At 41.5% G+C, this 18,677-nt stretch overlaps 3 protein-coding genes across 4 annotated transcripts in view; all 3 read left to right on the top strand.

Moving 5' to 3' along the window:
- The window catches only part of LOC125381147 (E3 ubiquitin-protein ligase TRIM56-like), a 16,078-nt gene extending 10,830 nt beyond the window's left edge, over positions 1-5,248 (top strand). The window contains exons 2-3 of the mRNA XM_048397394.1: positions 3,910-4,201; positions 4,641-5,248. Of these exons, the coding sequence (XP_048253351.1) occupies positions 3,910-4,201; positions 4,641-5,248 (900 nt within the window). The remainder of the gene's footprint in view (positions 1-3,909; positions 4,202-4,640) is intronic.
- The window catches only part of LOC125381146, a 16,566-nt gene extending 9,237 nt beyond the window's left edge, over positions 1-7,329 (top strand). Inside the window, exon 3 of the mRNA XM_048397392.1 lies at positions 5,207-7,329. Within this exon, the coding sequence (XP_048253349.1) occupies positions 5,207-6,291 (1,085 nt within the window). The 3' untranslated portion in view covers positions 6,292-7,329. The remainder of the gene's footprint in view (positions 1-5,206) is intronic.
- Positions 402-18,677, top strand: LOC124151607 (E3 ubiquitin-protein ligase Midline-1-like). 2 transcript variants are annotated; one of them, XM_048397391.1, is made up of 3 exons: positions 402-492; positions 14,818-15,109; positions 16,265-18,677. In XM_048397391.1, the coding sequence occupies exons 2-3, from the start codon at positions 14,818-14,820 to the stop codon at positions 17,947-17,949; spliced, it is 1,977 nt and encodes a 658-aa protein (XP_048253348.1). In that variant the 5' UTR covers positions 402-492; the 3' UTR covers positions 17,950-18,677. The 2 variants fall into 2 exon arrangements, with proteins under 2 accessions (XP_048253348.1, XP_046380140.2); XM_046524184.2 differs by lacking the exon at positions 402-492 and adding an exon at positions 12,432-12,603.

The raw sequence follows: 18,677 nt of genomic DNA, 5'->3' as shown, positions 1-18,677 counted from the left end.
AGTGACTTCAGTTTTCCACTCGATGAATTCCTCTAGCTCCAGCCTTGGTTTCTACATTTCTACACCTTTGAGGTACAATCGAGCATGCTTTTTTTTCCTAAATAATGATTTGATTAAGGTTACAGAATTCAAGGCCTCGGTAAAGCTTTCAAAAAGTTTTATGATAGACATGTGGAAAACACTCAGATGTACCAAATGTTGCCGTGTTTTTTCATGTGAACATTTGACTTGTCTTTATACGTGTTTGTATTGGGTTCCACTGGTGAGGCAGGATACGCACATGTTTTCGCTAACACCTGGTATCACCACTATTTGATAATGATTCATAAACACATGCTTATGATACAGACGGATATTTTGTCAGGGTATACAATCTCAATTGACACCGTCCTGCCCGAGGAGATCGCTCAGGTGTGTCATTACGTCCACGTTAAACACGAGATATTTAGACAGTTCTCGGACTTCATTTCCAAGAATCTTGCCACCCACAAGGTACTGTTGTGTGCAGGTGTATTTGTCTCGTGTTTTACTAACTGGTGCCGGGTATTCAGTGTGTTAGATCTGTCTGTAATGTGCATTCTCATGTAAATGCGATCTAGAAGTGACGCCGATATGTGCTATACACATTACACCCTGATTTGACTTCATATTGGGTAAACACGTTTCTTGATATAAGCCTGCAGTTTAGCACTTGTCAACTACACCAGGCCATGCCCTCTTGATAGCAGTGACAGTACTGCAGTAGTATATGTAATGTGGCGATGTGTCTGTGTACATGTTTGTGGGGTACATGGCAAACCCGGAAGTTAAACCTCTCCTACTTCAGTGATGGGTATAGAATAACTGGGTCATGACAGCGCGTTAATCATTGTTCTGGTTGAAACACGACGTCTGAGTGGTAATACAAATATCATGGGAACGTATATACTACCATGAAATGTTTGTTTGTGCATGTAATGTTGTGAAACTATTTGTTTGGCCAAGTGAAGAGTTCAAACCGAAACCTGCTGTATTTAAAACTGAACAATTTCGGCATCAAATGGAATTTACAGGAATCAAATCTTCGTGCAAAACCTCTTAATTGATAACAATGCTTGATTAGTTCCATTCAGATTCACCACGAGGGAACACGAAATCACTGCACACGTAATAACGAGTGACATGACTAATATTATCAGAAGTTTGGATGGGATCGGGTGGTCAGGCTCGCTGACTTGGTTGAGGTATGTCAGCGTATCCCACTTGCGTGGATCGATGCTCATGATATCAATCACTGGATTCTCCGCTCCAGACTGGATTATTTACAGACCGCTGTCATTTATCTGGAATATTGCTGAGTGCGGTGTTAAACAGCAACCAAACAGAAGTTTGGAAAGTCAAATTCGAGATCAATCACAATCGGGTTTAATCGGTGTATGTTTGTTGTGCACAAATCATTATCACCTTGATACTAAATGACTCATATATCAGGTAAAAGATCATCTATCACTGATGCTTTGCTTGGACTGTTGTAACGGTCCCACAGACAAGTTCAATTGATACTGTAGACATGAAATAGATGTAGCTCTCTGTATACCATCCTATGGTAATGCTGTTTTTTGTGGGATTATCTGTTGAATAGACATCGTCACAGCGGTTCCGGGTACAACTGTTCCCCAACAACCCATGTTTATTGTGACTTGCGATTGAATGGAATTGGTGGTCAGACTCAGTGAATGCGTCACCGTACCCCGACGTCGTTGCTCATGATATCAACCACTGTCTGATCCAGAATTAATAGATCTCCAGGATATAACTCGGATATTTTTCTGACTGTCGTTAAGAAAACAACAACAAAGAAACAATGTTTGAAATTGCCTGGAAGTCGGGGTTGAGAAAGCTGTTCTTTCAAATAAATATTTTTTACTTATTACGCCAGCAGAATGCAAGATTTTTATAATGTAATGGATGAATGTTTGCTAACGAAAAAAGTAACTGCTTCATCAGGTTCCGTAGAAATAGTTTTATTCTGAAATTGAATATCGCATCTTTCAACACATACTCATGAAGGTCGTGATTCAATTTGCACGTGCATGTTGGGATGTTTCTATGTTTGTTGGGAGAATAATACTAACACAAGTGATTTTTTGGTAATTTTGACAGCTTATTATGATTGTTTAGCTATCGGGTGGTCATAAAAACACTTTTGTTCATCCGTAAATAACACTTACGCAATGCCACACCTTGCTGAAAATCACCGTCTACACGTTCTGTGTGTATGCTGCAAACAGGAATGAAGCAAAACGAAGTTGTCAGACACTTTAGTGTCAATCGAAACACAATATCACCTATTTAGAGATGTTTTCTACAGCAGGGCAACACCCATGACTTGTCACGGGCCGGTTGTCCTCGTGTGACGCCACCTCAACAAGACACCATATTCGGTGGGTGCATCTAAGGAATCGACACCAAACTGCCCATTAAGAACATGGACGATTCCTGGTTTGAGATCAAGTTGTGGCAGATGTATAAGCAATAGGTTGAGGGAGCAGAACGTCAAGCGACATGCTTGATTTTGCTTCCACATCACCATCAGACACGCCTTGGTGTAGATTGCATCTGAGGTTCAGACTGAAAGTCTGAGACAGTAGACACTATTATCACAGTTTTAGCAAATGTCAGCTTCTGTGGGAGGAAATCCTGAAGTTACACATGTTTTAGACGTTTACCAAACCCACGATCACGGGTATGTTGTTGACAAACCTAGAAACACACTCAGGATGAAACTTGGATTCCTTCGATCATACGACATAAGGGACACAACTCCCGCACGGCGAAGTGTGGCACCTAACCTCAAGTTTCAAGTTCAGATATTATCATACCTAGACGACTTATATATGTTGTGTACATTATTGTAAAATGAATCAGAGTGTGTCAAATGGGGTTTAATCCCGGAAATGTATGCATGATTTAACTATTTATTGTTTTCTCAATCCCAGTTGTTAACTACAAGTATATTGTTTTCTCAAGCCCAGTTGTTTAACTACAAGTATATTATTTTCTCAATCCCATGTGTCACGGAGCTCAGCGAAATGAGAACAACATCTGTCTAGGTTTTTCTCTACATTGATTCTTTTGAGTTGGTGGTTCACGATCATGATCGATCAAGTTTCACAGTAGAGCATGCGTCATTAATTGTATCTATTCTGAGAGAGGCAAAGTAGTCGCAGTAGTAGTAGTAGTAGTAGTAGTAATAGCAGTAGTAGAGGTAGCAGCTGTAGCAGCACTCGTAGTAGTAGCAACAACATCAGTAGTAGTAGTAGCAGCAGCAGTAGTGGTAGAAGTTGTCGTCGTAGTATTAGTAGCAGCAGCAGTAGTAGCAGCAGTAGCAGCAGTAGTAGTAGCAGCAGCAATAGTAGTAGCAGCAGCAGTAGTAGTAACAGTCGTCGTAGTAGTAGTAGTAGTAGTAACAGCAGCAGTAGTAGTAGTAGTGAGTTGGGTTTAAACGCCGCTTTGACCCGTAGATTTCTGAACAGTAGATCCGATGTTAAAGTATAACTTGAGCAACTGAAGAATTGCTCGACATAAAAGGGAAATTTGGCCATTGGAAAGTTGAAGTCATCCCTCTTGTCATGCATTACATGCTACATACCATGTTTTTTGATAGTAGTAAATTGTTCAAGGAAGGACTATAAGAAGATTTGAGGCTAGACCTACATGCTGCCGTAAAAGTTGGGTCGTAGTGTAGCGAGAGTCTACGTTATTTCGCGAGTTCAATGAGCGAAATTTGTACGTCATATGTTGTAACCTTGATCAAACCACTTTTGAACAAGAATCGTATCACGTGAATCTACTTGGATATATATTCATATAATGAAGGCTAATTTATAAGGTATATGTATTGTGTAAAATGTTCTTCCAATCTTTCAGATGGCGACCTCTCAGAAACTAACAGAACATTTCCTGACCTGTACAATATGCACAGAGGTGTTTGATAATCCCTGTACACTTGTGTGCAATCACAGCTTCTGTCGAAAATGTGTCGTCAACTACACCAAAACTAGACCAGAAGCCATCAGTGCCAAGTCCCTTGTCTGTCCATTCTGCAACAAGATGACGAAAGTGTCCGCTCCTGAGAGACCAGTGGAGGAGTGGGCGGATGACGTCAAGCCAATCTTTATCATCCAGGGACTCTTGGACTTGTTTGGTCCGGCATCTAAAGGTACCATAGTGGTTGTTTCTGAACAGGCTGCAATCTAATTTAGTGAGATTTGATATACAAAAAGTAAATTTAACTGAGAACTGTACCTATACGTATTTCTGCACAGGAAGGTGTATGTTTTAATGTGATACTTGTTATTATTGTTGTTTCACGTTTGTCCATGGTGGTTTTGGTGTATTTGCAGAAATTCTGACAGTATGAATTCATAGTAGTAACATACTCATCTTACATGGTGGCAATGTCTGCAGTAACAATATCATCAAGTTCACATGAGCTGTGTGAATATTGGAGAAGAACTTGGACAGATGTAGATTCAACAAATAACATAGAAAATACATTGTAGTGAAAATAGAATAATGGTTGAAATACACCACATCTAGATGGCTCCTCTTCTCCTCTCAATACACACACCACATTGAAGATTAATATACATTTGCAGATACAGCCTCCTGCAGCTACTGTAGAGAGGAAGGGGAGACAACTCCAGCTGTTGTTTGGTGCTCGGTCTGTGATGAGGCACTCTGTGACAAATGTACTGGAGCTCACAACCGCATCCCGTCGTTACGGAAACACAAAGTCATTGACCTCTCCGGCGAGGTCAAGGTCAGAAGAAGACACAAGGTGACATGTAAAAAGCACAAGGACGAAACTATCAAATATCTGTGTAAAGATTGTAAGAAAGCTGTTTGTCAGACATGCTGCACTATCTACCACAGGAAATGTGACTCGGTCGTCACACTCGAGTCGGAAATGATGGCTGTGAAGACAGAGCTGGTGAAGATCAAAGATACATTGTCAAGGAGAAGACACAAACGAAACACAGAGGTGCAGAAAAAGAAATCAGTGATGGCAGAAGAAATACTTCAACATTCACAGACGGAATCCGACATCAAGTCTGCAAGTCTGAAGGCAATACAAAGGATAAAACTCAAGGAACAGAAACTTCTGGATGAACTGAGAGAGATATCAGACAAACACATCGGACAACGGCAGACATTAAGTCAGGTGAGATGTCAGTACAGATGTACCAACAACAGGCTGAGCTGATAGACCAGGCTCTACAATCTGAGTGTGACATGGATGTGTATGAGATGTATCAGGGATGTGAGGCTGGTGATGTGGAGGCTTACGGAGACGCAGATGTGAAGGAGAGAGGAAAAATAACCAAGGTCACATTCAGACAGGACACGGACAAGCTGAGTAAATCTCTGGACGATCTACAGCTGGGAGAGATAGACATCATGTATGAGGGTGTGCTGGACCTTAAGGCTACTCCTGTGTTACACGACACAATTGGCGTCAGAGTAGCAGGCGACAGTAACAGACCATCCCCGTGTGACGTGACAGTGATGGTGGTGAATGACACAGATACAGTTGTAGTCACAGACTGGACGAACAAGAGTGTGAAGTCTTTCTACACCAGGAATAACCAGACACGCCACAGTAAACTCAGTCTGGGTGGTAAACCATGGAATCTGACAAAGTTGACACACAACCGGGTGGCCGTCACTGTCCTGAACATCAAACAGATTGTAACAGTAGAAGTCAACCGTGACCTGGTGCTGCTGTCAACCATCACAACCAGCAAACAGTACTTGGGCATAACGCCCCTGACACCATCAACACTAGCAGCTAGTTCCCAGTCTCCTCCCTGTGTTGACATCCTGGATATGACAGGAAACGTGCTGAGGTCAATCAGTCTACTCCACAATGGTAACAACATCTTACAAATTCCCGTCAACCTCTGTATCACGAGGACAGGGAACATCCTGGTGTCTGACGGTGGAACCAAGCGTGTCGTGTGTCTGACCCCCGAGGGAGATGTGGTGTTCAACTACAGCCCTACAGGAGACATAACACTGAAGTCTCCCCGGGGTATCACAAGTACCAGCACAGGTGACATCCTGTTGACAGACTACTATCTTGACATTGTCATCCATCTGACGGAGTCAGGACAGTTTGTCAGAAGCATACTGACACAACAGGACGGTATTAACTACTCTCGAGGGGTGTGCGTAGACGGACATGGCCACGTGTATGTTTGTCTCAGTCGCAAAGGAGTTATTAAGGTGTTTACATGTAAACACTGACCACTTGCGGCATACATATGTCTGTAGAACTCTCCCAGGTTCCTGTCATCTTTAGGAAGGATCCATAAAAGCCCAAAACAGAATGATACTGATTATCCACAAGTTGCCTTATGGATGTCGAGATATAATTTAGGCTCTTTCAGACACATGCATGTCTCACAGTAAATAAAGATAAAGATAAATACGATACATAAACGCACTGTTGTGTTAACCATATCTCCGATACCAGACCTGTACATGTGTGTTTCTCAAACTACATCAACAGAACACGATACATAAACGTACTCTTGTGTTAAACATGTCTCCGATACCCGACCTGTACATGTGTGTATCTCAAACTACATCAACAGAACACGATACATAAACGTACTCTTGTGTTAAACATATCTCCGATACCAGACCTGTTCAAGTGTGTATCTCTAACTCCATCAACAGAACACGATACATAAAGGTACTCTTGTGTTAAACATATCTCCGATACCAGACCTGTACATGTGTGTATCTCAAACTCCATCAACAGAACACGATACATAAAGGTACTCTTGTGTTAAACATATCTCCGATACCAGACCTGTACATGTGTGTATCTCAAACTACATCAACAGAACACGATACATAAACGTACACTTGTGTTAAACATATCTCCGATACCAGACCTGTACATGTTTCTATCTCAAACTCCATCAACAGAGTGAAGTAATCAGGACTGCCAAGACGTCGGTTCACCTTCCTCCAGGCAGACATGTGGTGGAGTCTAAAGGGGGTGCTTGTTTACAGAACAACCAGGGGTCGTCGTGTGAGGGAGAGGTCGTGAAGGCGATGTACAGACAGAGCTGGTTTTTGTGTCAACCTGTGTGGGGTGTGTCAGTACCTAGAAATTTTGAAACATTGCAAACCCAAAGTGACGACATAATGAAACGATGTATTGCGTTTTGTGAACATTTATTATATGTCTTTAGACTTCTATTTCCCGTAGACGGTCATACAAGTGTTGACTTTACTGGGACATATTATAAAAATAAACGTTGATTGACCTGATATTTGATCTATATCAACATATGGATTTTATGCCACTTTGAACAGTATATCAGTTATATAACGTCATGTTATCTTCATGTGGGAGGAGAGCCAGGAGTGATGCAGACCTGAGACATTTGTTAAGTTTGTGAAACCCACGAACCCACGATCGTATTGTGAAGTAATCAGTATTGCCAAGAGGTAGACGTGTGGTGGACGGTCATTAATTTTTTAATTTTACTTTTACATGATATTAAAAAATGTCGATAGACCTGAAATTTGATCCCTGCATATATTTTTAAAGTTAATGCAGGCTCTGTTTTGGACAACTGGTAATTTCAGAAACGGCTTCTATTGACATCCATAATGATTCATACTTCCATACTTTAAGAAGTGAGTCAGTATGATTTTACGCCACTTTAAACAGTAGTTTACCAACACAGGTATGTAAACATATCAGAACGTATCACGGATTCGAACCCACGATCATGGGTCTCCGGAACCCTCTGCACTGTGTATTGCACCTTAAACGTCTGGGTGGCCCGTGCCCGGCCAATCGTAGAATATAACTTTGTCGTGGTGGTCAATTATATATATTTAATGCATAACCATGCATCTATTTCACTGTGGGATGAGGTGAAATGGGGTTTAATGTAGCGTACAAGATTACTTCCCTTCACAGTGATGTGCGCGTGTGGAAACATGTATTGTGCGGACTTATGTCATGTTTTTAGTGTTAGCCTTCTGAGATACCAAGCTGCAGTTTAGCATTGATACTCCACTCAGAGATATTATTATTTTATCCCCTTGAAGCCGGACGCAAGGCAGGGTAACAAGAAATGCCATCTTTTAGAGTCTTTTGGTATTATGCGGCCAGGGGATCGAACCACCAACCTTCTGCTCTCCCGTTTTGAACCCGTTGACTTCAATGGTATAAATATATGACGATGACGTCATGGCAGCCTCACGTTTAGGTCCTAATGAAAATCGGGACAAATCATTAAAACAGTTTGTCGAACATTACGGACACAGAATGGTACATCATGTATTTGTATGGAAATTTCAGTGCATTGTTTGACAGCATCCTTGCAAACTCGCAATCTTATGGTCGGACGCTCCAGGTCCTCTGGTAACTGCCGTAGGGGTAGCTTTCAGTGGGTACAGGGTTGGCTCGTCACACCGAGGACCTGGGTATGAGTCTGCATCGGCACAATATGTGAACCCTGTTACTTAACGGTAGCCAGTGAGCGATGAATCCACAACCACGAACGCAGACGTACATCAACAATATATCGTTAGCATCACTGGGTGTCACACGAGATTGGTGTCGTGTGCAGAAACGAGATTCCATTCATCCGTTGAATATCCTCGATGGCTATCATTACGCTGCCCTGAAAGTTAATTTACAGGACACAAGATGGTCGAGTTGAAGTTTGGCATGTCAACAGATGCCATGGCATGGTCTCCTTTATTTGTTGCTCCGATGGATAAACTAATGGATAGGAAGGCGAATTGGCCGTTATTGAACGATATCAGATCACCGTTCTACCTGAAGCTGAAATCAAACTTCTTTGGCTAAGAAGGGGAGCACAATGGGTGCCCATTGCGATGCCTGCTTCTTGCCTAAAAGTCCTATGTCAGTAAACTTCAGCTACACATGGTAGGCAGCCATTACTGGACTGGTGTGTAACCTGGTGGAGTATCAACAAAGCTGGTACTATTGCATTCAAATATTTATTTCATGAAAGTGTTGTGTTCTTCTACTACCTACCAATATTATCATGGACCTCCCAATAAAGTAATGGACCTCCCAATAAAATAATGGACTACACAGCAACAGCATGGTCTTGAAGCACGACTGCATACACTATATTGTATTACAGTACCCCTTGTTAGAGATGTCCTCAAGGGACACAAAGACACAATGTCATCTGTTAGGGGAGAGAATTCACATCTTGACTCATCCTGCAGATTTGGAACTGTTTCTGTATATGTGCAACACTGACACAGAAATATGTCAGCATCAATGTTTTGTATTAAGACACGGTGACGATTTAGTTGAAAAGAATGCCATGCTCTCCAGCTCACCTGGTTTGTAGCTCACCTGATATTTAGCTCACCTGGATATGTAGTCAACAGCTTAACATGTTAGCAAGGAGGATTTAGGAGGATCCCATTACATTTTGAGCAGTAGCAATACATGTTTTCAACAAAGCGGCCATGGCAGCTTCTCTGTCAACTTGTATCTGAGGACATGAGGTCTACAGTGCGGGAAATCACATTTTGAGAGAATTTAGTACAAAAGTAAAAGGGAGGTCAAAATTCACAATATGGCAAAACACTGACTGTCATTCAGGTGAGCTAACACGTCATACTTTTAGTTAAAATCTGACAGCTTGACATTTGGCAAGGATTGAAACACAAGTGACAACATGCCCCCAGCACGTGACTGCATCACGTTGCCGGAATATATTGACACCTGGGTACATGAGGTGCAGCTGTGCAGACACGCGTTCCTTAGCAGTGGTAGGATCCACTTCAACACATTATTAAACTGACATTTCGGTGGTCACACATCATTTCCAAATCTGAATGTTTACTATGACAATGTACCTACACCCTCTATGAAGGTGAAGGTGTGTATTTAACCATGGGAACTGATATGCCTCATACACATTGGCATGCTAGTCACTTGTGTACCAAATTTTCCTGAAAACAGATTAGATAATCAATGTTTCAGCTGTCACGGTAACAAATGCAGTAATAATTACTGTAATGTTAGGCCAATATGCTAAGCCACTTCTGTATTGCACAGTAAATGATCAAACTGCAAGATACAAGTAAATGATTCTAAGATCTTTAAGACCTGCATAATTGCATGTGTTATATCACTTCTTATGTACCCAAGAGAAGGTTCGAATACGGAGATAAACTTTTCTGTGAAATAACATTATGTCAGTCAATACACATGCCATAAATTCGTTAGTGTAGAATATCCATGTTTTCGGAGGAAAAGCATGGTTATAGTGCATCGAAGTTCAATTTTATTACATTTTCAATTTCCATAGAAGTCTAAAAGATCGGTAAGCTGTTGTGATACTTATTGTGGAATATAAATTTACAATATAGGGATACATAAAATGTAAAATAGTTATGAACTTTAAGTGTGAATTTCAAAAATAAAATAATACTGTTATTTTAAGGGAACTGTACCACGACAAAATTATAGGTTTGCATATTATTAGCTAGATCATAATTTTGTTGATAGGTGTGAGTGTGGCAACAGCATGGCCATGTCACCCGAACTGAGTCCAAATACTGGCATTTTCTGCTGGGGCGAGAGAGAAAATGGAAAACTCAACATGAAGGATTCTCAGTCAATTTCACCAACATACAGTCCTACAGTTGGCGTTCCTGGAATTAGTCAGCTTTGCAGGCCCACAAGACGATAACAAACCAATTCAAGTAGGTTACTTCTTTACTGCTGCTTAAAACTATAACCATAGTAAATACGGCTGCATAGATTAATATTGACATTTCCTTATCATTGTGCTGCATCAGATATTCTTCTAAACTGTCAGCGAGTGAAAAAAGTGTGATCAGTTCCAATTAAAGACCTACGATCAAGTAAAGGAATAACTAGCACAAAATTGAAGGTGAGAATAATTTATTTGCATACCATCTTTTAACATACAAAAGTGCTCAATTAATACAACGTGAACACAAACTTCACAAAGAGGTGCTGGCCATAATAACAAAGATCGAGTAGCAATGAATTTTGACATCTGAAGATAATTATTTCGGTATGGTTACAATATTATACAAGTTCAAATCCCGATTAAGAAGACTAGTCATGTACACTGCTCATTTCAAGATCGAAGAAAACCTTTCAATTTACAGAACGTATCGCTATGTGGCATACCGCCGATTTACAAGATGGATCCATGGAAGGCTAATAAAACATGATCGTCGTCCTGTACAATCATGTGTGGTAACTGCAATAAGGGAATACTTTCCATCTGAAGAAGTGACAGGATTCAAGTACTATAGATCGGATCAGTCACTTATGATTTTAGGGGGGTCACGGGTGGCCGGCCCAGTCGTCTAAGGCGCTGCTATTCGTTGTGCAGATTTGCGTCCCTTGGGCACGCCAGCAACTCATGATTGGGGGTTCGAATCCTGGTTCGCCTCGATTTTGTTTGTCGGTTTGTCAGCACCATACTCATGCTCGTGGGTTTGACCGAAGTGGTAAACGTCTGAGACCTGTATCACTTGGGGCTTTCCTCCCACATTAAGCTGTCGAGCTGTGATAAAACTGGAATACTGTTTAAAGCGGCGTTAAACACAACTCACTCACTATGATTTTAGGTAATACATTAGACACTTATGATATCAGTTTATACATCAGACTTAGGATTCTTCTTACAGATAATGTCTGAATGCATCTTGTGTAACATATTTTGGCCTTAGGAACTGGCACTATAAATAAGGCAAAATATCATTATTATATAGAGATACATACACAAGATTATGTATCGACATCTATTAACAAGGATAGTCCCGGTCAGAGCTGTGGACATATTCTCACAATGTTATATCTTAGATTGTACACATTACACCATAGGTTGACTTCATATTGGGTGAACACGTTTCTTGTGATGTGCAAGCAGTCTTAGCCCATCTGTAAACCAGACAGCAGCTCTCTTTAATAGAGACCTTCGTTCAGAGCATGCATGCACGCATGATAAATAGGACCAGATAAGTATTTATCACATTTATACATCTCGAGATATGGGATTTCTTGTCATCTACACTAGCTCATGCCACCTTGATAACAATGATATGGTTCAAAGGTTCCGGGTTTTGAAGAAGATTATCTGTTTATCCAAAATCACAATGAAAGCTAAATTAGTTACAATTATAGAATTAATTAATAAAATGTGATTCTGACCAGAACCAATACCTGGAATTTTAGAATATAACACATACATAACACGTAACACTGGAAAATCGGTGCTGAAAGATCGATTATTCAGATTTAGTATAAATTCATGTTTGACTGGCATGATGTAAAAAATATGCTCAATTCTTATCCTTTTTAATAACCCTTGAACAAACTGTTGACCCAAGATAACCACTGACTGCCGACGCACATCTACATGTCATGGACTTCGTACTTTCTGCACACCCACACAACTAGCGGGGATCACACAGGTTGTCATTGTGTCCAGGTGAAACTTCGAGATATTCACTCAGTTCTCGGGCTATGTTCACCAGACTCTTGTCACCAGCAAGGTAATGTTGCATGGATGTGTATTTGCCTCGTGTTTTCCTGGCTGGTGCTAGATATTCAGTGTGTATATATGTCTGCGATTTGATTTGTAATGTGAATGCGATCTAACTTAAGTGACGCCGATATGTGCTACACACATTACACCCTGAGTTGACTTCATATTGGGTAAACACCTTTCTTGATATATGCCTGCAGTTTGGCACATGTGTATCTTGTCAACTGCATCAGGCCATGCCACCTTGATAGCAGTGACAGTGGCGATGTCTGTGTACACGTCTGTGGGGTACATGGCAAACCCGGAAGTTAAACCTCTCCTACTTCAGTTATGGGTATAGAATAACTGGGTCATGATAGCGGGTTAATCATTGTTCTGGTTGAAACACGACGTCTGAGTGGTAATACAAATACCATGGGAACGTATATACTACCATGAAATGTTTGTTAGTGCATGTAATGTAGTGAAACTATTTGTTTGGCCAAGCGAAGAGTTCAAACCGAAACCTGCTGTATTTATAACTGAACAATTGGAATTTACAGGAATCAAATCTTCGTGCAAAACATCTTTATTGATAATCACCTTGATACTAAATGACTCATATATCAGGTAAAAGATCATCTATGCCTTGCTTGGACTATTGTAACGGTCCCACAAACAAGTTCAATTGATACTGAAGACATGAAATAGATGTAGCTCTCTGTATACCATCCTATAGTAATGCTGTTTTTCGTGGGGTTATCTGTCGAATAGACATCGTCACAACGGTTCCGGGTACAACTGATCCCCAGCAACCCATGCTTCTTGTAACATGCGATTGAATGGATTGGGTGGTCAGACTCAGTGTCTGCGTCACCGTACCCCGACGTCGTTGCTCATTATATCAACCACTGTCTGATCCAGAATGAATAGATCTCCAGGATATAACTCTGATATTTTACTGACTGGCGTAGAAACAATGTTTGAAATTGCCTGGCCGTCGGGTTTGAGGGTTTGCTTTACTTATTATCCATACGGCTGCAGACGCCAGCAGAATGCAAGATTTTTACAATGTAATGGTTGAATGTATACTGACGGAAAAAAGTAAATGTGCTTCATAAAGTTCAGTAGAAATAGTTTTATTCTGAAATTACATATCGCATCTTTCAACACATACTCATGATTGTCGTGATTCACAATTTGCACTTGCATGTTAAGCACTGCGTACAATTTGGGATGTTTCCCTCTTTGTTGGGAGTATTACACTTACACAAGTGTTTTTTTTAAAATTTTAACAGCTCATACTGATTGTATAGCTATCGGGTGGTCATAAAAACACATTTGCTCAAACGTAAATAACACTTACGCAATGCCACGTCTTGCTGAAAATCAACGTCTACAGGCTGTGTGTATGCTGCAAACAGGAAAGAAGCCAAACGAAGTTGCCAGATATTTTAATGTCAATCGCAAGTCAATATCAACTCGTTTGAGACGTTATCTACAGTAGGGCAACACTCGTGACTTGCCACGGGCCGGTTGTCCTCAACACGACACTACATTCGGTTGGTGCATCTAAGGAATCGACACCAAACTGCCCCATTAAGAACACGGACAATACCTGGTTTGAGATTAAGTAGTGGCATATCCGTAAGCAATAGGTTGAGGGAGCACAACTCACGGTTCTGCGTCCAGCGACACGCTCGATTTTGTTTCCACATCACCGTCAGGCACGCCTTGGTGTAGATTGCATCTGAGGTTCAGACGACAAGACTGAGACAGTATACAATATTATCACAGTTATATCAACAAATGTCAGCTTCTGTGGGAGAAAATCCTGAAGTTACGCATGTTAAAGACGTTCACCAAACCCGTGATCAAGGCAATGTTGCAGACAGACACACTCAGGACCAACCTGGGATTCCTACGATCATACGACATAAGGGACGCAACTCAGTGCACGGCGAATTGCGGCACCTTACACGACTGGGCCACCCATGTTCCACTAAACAATCAAGTTTAAAGTTCAGATATTTTCATACCTAGACGACTTCATATGAATAAACATGCAAATCATTTTCACCACAGGAAACCTATTTTGTAAGGGAATTATACAGCGCATTTCCTTTTAACCGAGTGTTGTTTTATTTGCCGAATACCTTCGTTTCCATGGTATATTTTGATAGGCGTGTTTAATTCAACGGATGTAGTGATAAGGACTTCAATGGTTCTTGGCCTCTTTCAGATGGCGACCTCTCAGAAGCTGACTGAACATTTCCTGACCTGTACAATATGCACAGAGGTGTTTGATAATCCCTGTACACTTGTGTGTAATCACACCTTCTGTAGAAAATGTATCGTCATCTATACCAAAACCAGACCAGAAGCCATCAGTGCTAAGTCCCTCCTCTGTCCCTTATGCAACAAGATGACGAAAGTGTCTGCCCCTGAGAGACCAGTGGAGGAGTGGGCGGATGACGTCAAGCCTATCTTTGTCATCCAAGGACTCTTGGACTCGTTTGGTCCTGGCTCCAAAGGTATGTATCTCATATGTCGTCGAGTGTGTGTGTGTGTGTGTGTGTGTGTGTGTGTGTGTGTGTGTGTGTGTGTGTGTGTGTGTGTGTGTGTGTGTGTGAGGGGATGGGGATGGGTGTGTGTGTTAGTGGTGGTGCCTTGGGCATGTGTCATACATGTGGTGGAGGGTGTGTGGGGTGGGGAGGGCTGTGTTAGTGTTGGTGCTGGAGGTATGTATCTCACCTGTCGTGGAGGGTGAGGTGGGTTGGGGTGTGGTGTGGTGGGATGTGGGCCTATAAATGCTACGAACTTTAACGCTATGATTCTACCGCTCACCCTCTACACAAACGCGTATAAGCATATTTCCTTTGAAATAGGTCAGAGGTCAGATGAGCAACTTTGAAATAAGTCAGAGGTCAGATGAGCAACTTTGTAGAGGTCAGATGTACCATTACTTTTACTCGACCAAAAATCTATAAATCACAGTCTCACGTTAACAAATAACTGCTGTAGTTTTCTCACGAATCCACCAAGTTCAACGATATGAATACCGGTTTCTATTACACACACAATATTATTTACTGAATGGAACACATTTTGAAAGCATATTTACTTTGAAATAGACGTCAAGGCTCTGATACGCCGAGGGATACTTTTAGTTTTACATCTGCCAAAATCTATGAACCACGGTCCAGCTTCAACGAACAACTGCTCTTATTCACTGGGGAAGTCGTCACAGAAAAATCTCCGTTCCAAAGCTATCAAGGCTCCTGAACAACTGACCAGATGTACATAATTTACATCTGCTGTTTCAGGAGATAACCGTCAACTAGCAGGATATGTGTAGCTGTAGAGGCAGTCATGTAAAGTATTGAATACGATGAATACAGACTGAATACCAATATATATGTAGTATAACAGGTTATGTTGGAGGGAGAGGCCCTTATGAGGTAATCTTCCCAAGGCAGGGTTCCATACATCTTAATCATATCATTTCTGATACATGGTGGATGAAAGATGACAATAAGAATAAAAGATCCCTTGTCCAATCCACTGATAAAATATGGTTGTTTGATTATATATACATGTTCATTGATTCATGATATGTTGTGCTTCAAGTTATCGACACTAAAGTCCATTTATAAGTAAAATATAATGGAACGGATGTTTTTTTCCAGACACTACCAACTGCAGTTATTGTAGAGAGGAAGGGGAGACAACTCCTGCTGTTGTTTGGTGCTCTGTCTGCGATGATGCACTATGCGAGCGGTGTGCCCGTATACACAGACGTAATCCATCCTCCCGACACCATGACGTCGATGACCTGTCAGGGGAGGTCAAGGTCAAGAGGAAGCGAAAGGTCATGTGCAGGGAACACAAGGAAGAATGCATAGAGCTGCTCTGTGAAGATTGTAAATTGGCAACCTGTCACAAATGTTGCACCCTCTACCACAGAAGATGTAACTCAGTTGTCACGATCGAGTCAAAGATACCTGCAATGAAAACCAAATTGACAAAGACCAAAGAGGATTTCCTAAAGCAGCGAAATAGGATTGAAACACTGGTGCAGAAACAAGAGTTGAAAGTGGATGAGGAAACTGTACGATATTCCGAAATTGTATCCAGCATCACGACCACGAGCAAGAAGGCCACAGAAAAGATCAAGGTGAAGGAAAGAAAACTGCTGAAAGAACTGAAAGAGATGTCAGACAAGCACATCAAACAACTGAAAGCAGACATTAAGTCAGGGGAGATGTCAGTACAGATGTACCAACAACAGGCTGAGCTGATAGACCAGGCTCTACAATCTGAGTGTGACATGGATGTGCATGAGATGTATCAGGGATCAGAGGCGGGTGATGTGGAGGCTGTCGGAGACGCAGATGTGAAGGAGAGAGGAAGAATAACCAAGGTCACATTCACACAGGACACAGACAAGCTGAGGAGAACTCTGGACGATCTACAGCTGGGTGAGATAGAGGTCCTGTATGAGGGTGTGCTGGACCTGAAGGCTATCCCTGTGTTACAGGACACCATTGACGACACAGTAGAAGGCGACCGTAACGTGCCATTTCCCATTGACGTGACAGTGGTTGTAGAGAATGGCACAGATACGGTTGTAGTCGAAGATTGCAGCAACGAGAGTGTGAAGTCCTTCTTCACCAGGAATAACCAGACACGTCATAGTAAACTCAGTCTGGGTGATCAACCATGGAGTCTGACAAAGTTGACACACAACCAGGTGGCCGTCACTGTCCTGAGCATCAAACAGATCGTAACAGTAGAAGTCAACCCTGACCTGGTGCTGCTGTCAACCATCACAACCAGCAAACAGTACTTTGGCATAACGTCCCTGACGCCATCAACACTAGCAGCTAGTTCCCGGTCTCCCCCCTGTGTTGATATCCTAGATATGACTGGAAACGTGCTGAGGTCAATCAGTCCACGCCACTATGGTAGCAAGATCTTTCAATATCCAAACTTCCTCTGTACTACGAGGACAGGAAACATCCTGGTGTCTGACTGTGGAACCGAGTGTGTCGTGTGTTTGACCCCCGAGGGAGATGTGGTGTTCACCTACAGCCCGACAGGAGACACAACACTGAAGGGTCCCCTGGGTATCACAAGTACCAGCACAGGTGACATCCTGGTGACAGACTACTCTCTAAACAGAGTCATCCATCTGACGGAGTCAGGACAGTTTGTCAGAAACATTCTTAGGTCATATCATATTACCATGCCAGGTGGAATCTGTGTAAACGGACGTGACCGTGTGTTTATTGCTTCTGACCAAGGTGTTTACGTGTTTAGTTTTGATGACTCAGTGTGGACCAGATTAGCTTCCTCATGTACCATACTGTGAACACTGATACTTGTATCACATGGACTGAGCACATCATGACGCCTGGAGTTTCCAATACGATTTTCGATAGGACGGCCATTGTAAGAGCAAGATACGGATATTTAAGGAGTGAAATGTCTTGCATACGCAAAGGGACGTTACTCTGGTTTGTGAACCAGTTGAACAATGTGCTTTGAGGCAACATGCCTGATGAGTGAGACAAAGTGTGAGAAAACACGGTGTGAAATGGGCCTAACGAAATGGTATGTTGTTTTAACTATAGCTGTGGCTAATATTTTGTCAGGAATATTTATGAATATTTATGATAAATAAGCATAAATATTTTCATTTATTCCATAGTATAGTGTACACATTTTTCGTGTGTTGTGTTCATTTGAATATTGTTTCAGTAAACATGGTAAACTATGTATGCAGCATATTATGTAATTTTAGTTTGAATTATTTATTGAATATTTTAGGGGCTCAGTGAAACAAAATGTTTTCTACATGTGACAGTCAATCGGAGAGAATTTGAAATTGAGAAATAAACTAAGAATAAAGGGACGGATAAGTGAAAGGGCATTTTCTTCATAATAGCCATTACGAACCCACTTGGAGAGTAACCTCAGTACGGAGTGTGATGAAGGCCAACATTTCTTATATATAACGTCAAAATGTGTTTTTATAATAACTAGTACTCATGAACATGTTATGGGAAAGAAATAATTAAATAAAAGACCTTTCTGACA

Source organism: Haliotis rufescens, unplaced genomic scaffold, assembly GCF_023055435.1.
Source record: "Haliotis rufescens isolate VD_foot unplaced genomic scaffold, xgHalRufe1.0.p SCAF_17, whole genome shotgun sequence".
Taxonomy (NCBI): Eukaryota; Metazoa; Mollusca; class Gastropoda; order Lepetellida; family Haliotidae; genus Haliotis; species Haliotis rufescens.
This window is presented reverse-complemented; position numbering and strand designations above follow the sequence as displayed.